The following is a 1,808-nucleotide window of genomic DNA, read 5'->3' on the forward strand; positions in this document are numbered from 1 at the left end:
GGGAAATCAACTTCTCTGCCACTGTCTTTGGCAACTTATATAGGCTGAGATAGTAAATAGGCAGACTATTCAGGACAAACTTAATGAGGACCAGCTTACCTGCTTTGTTTAGGGTCTTTGCTTTCCACAAGCTCAGCTTTTCTTTCACCTTATCAATTATCGGTTGCCATGTTTTCACCAGCCAAGGATTTGCTCCCAGTGGGATGCCCATATATCTTACTGGAAGCGACGCTTCCTTACAACACAATAGAAGACACATTCTACGGACCCACAACCTATCACAGTTGATCGGGATAAAGCTAGACTTCTCAAAATTAATGCTCAACCTGGACATCAGTTCAAAGCATTGGAGTAGACGTTTATAATTCGTGATGGTCTCCTCTTCAATCGGGCAGAAAAGAATAGTATCATCTGTAAATTGCAAGTGGGACAACTCAATGTTATCCCTTCCAACCAGTAGCGGAGAAATACGTCCATTTCTTACCTCCTCACCAATCATCCGATGAAGTACATCAACAACTAACACAAACAGAAAGAGAGGCAGTGGGTCGCCTTGCCGCAAACCCCTTTCCATTTTGAAAGGCTTCGAAGGTGATCCATTGACAAGTACCGACATAGATGCAGAGCAGACACACTCCTTGATCCACCCTCTTCACCTCTGACCGAATCCCATTTTTTGCAGTACAATATCTACAAAACTCCACCTGACCCTATCATAAGCCTTTTGGAAATCAAGCTTTATTATCGCTGAGCTCTTTTTCCGTGACTTCAGTCAGTGCACTGTTTCGCAGGCGATCAGAGCCCCTTCATGTATTTTACTGCCCTTTACGAAGACGCTCTGTGTCTCTCCTACCAAACCCGGCATTACTTTCCACATCCTCCGAACCAACACCTTATATATGACCTTATAGTCACAACCCACCATACTAATCAGCCGAAGATCCTTAATTTCTCTAGCGCCAATAAACTTCAGTGCCAGTGCTACCCAAGTGACATTCGACTCACTAAGTAGCGTAGCTGACCGGAAGAACCCTATCACCGCTCCAGTGAACTCCCTTCCTATTTCTTCCGAACACTTCTTTATAAAATTCATATTATACCCATCACTGCCAGGTGCCTTTGTTGACTCACAATTCCAAACGGCATCCTTTATTTCTTCAAGAGTTGGCATCACCTCTAGCGCTGTTGCCTCCTCCTCATGAATCTGCTTTACCAGTCTGTCCCTGAACCCAATATTCGGCGCTGTCTCCTGGTGGTACAACGTCTTATACAAGTCACATATAGAAATCTTGATCCTGGCTTGATTCCTTACCAACCTCCCATTAACCATCAAGGTATCAATCCAATTAGACCTTCTTTGGGCTGAGGCTAAATTATGCAAATAATGGGTGTTTTTATCCATCTCCTTTGCATGTCGAGATCGTGACATCTGCTTCCAATGCAACTCCTTTCTGATATACCATTTCCTACAGAAGCTCACGAGCGCCTTTCTCCTTGCTTCAACCGTCCCATCAGCCGCTCCGGTACTTACCATGTCATCTACTTTCTTTATTTCATCCTCAAGCTGTGTAATCCTTGTGTCCATGTCCCCAAAATTCTTTTTTTGCTATCTGCTTAGCGGGGTCGTCAGAGCCTTTAACTTGTCCATGAACTGTACCTCACCTAAGCTCCTCTATTCCTCCTTTACCATCCTCAAGAACCCATCGTGAGTAAACCAAGAGTCTAGACTCCGAAAAGGTCTTGGCCCCCCTCTAAGCCGAGTGACCTCCATAATCATTGGACAATGGTCTGATAACCCTCTTGGGCCT

General features: G+C 44.6%; 1 protein-coding gene across 1 annotated transcript; it reads right to left on the reverse strand.

The window, feature by feature from the left end:
- Positions 1-772: 772 nt before the first annotated feature.
- Positions 773-1,585, reverse strand: LOC130957668 (uncharacterized). The gene has a single exon (XM_057884515.1). The coding sequence runs from the start codon at positions 1,583-1,585 to the stop codon at positions 773-775; it is 813 nt and encodes a 270-aa protein (XP_057740498.1).
- Between the last annotated feature and the right edge of the window lie 223 nt (positions 1,586-1,808).

This window comes from Arachis stenosperma, chromosome 10 (genome assembly GCF_014773155.1).
Source record: "Arachis stenosperma cultivar V10309 chromosome 10, arast.V10309.gnm1.PFL2, whole genome shotgun sequence".
NCBI classification, from domain to species: Eukaryota; Viridiplantae; Streptophyta; class Magnoliopsida; order Fabales; family Fabaceae; genus Arachis; species Arachis stenosperma.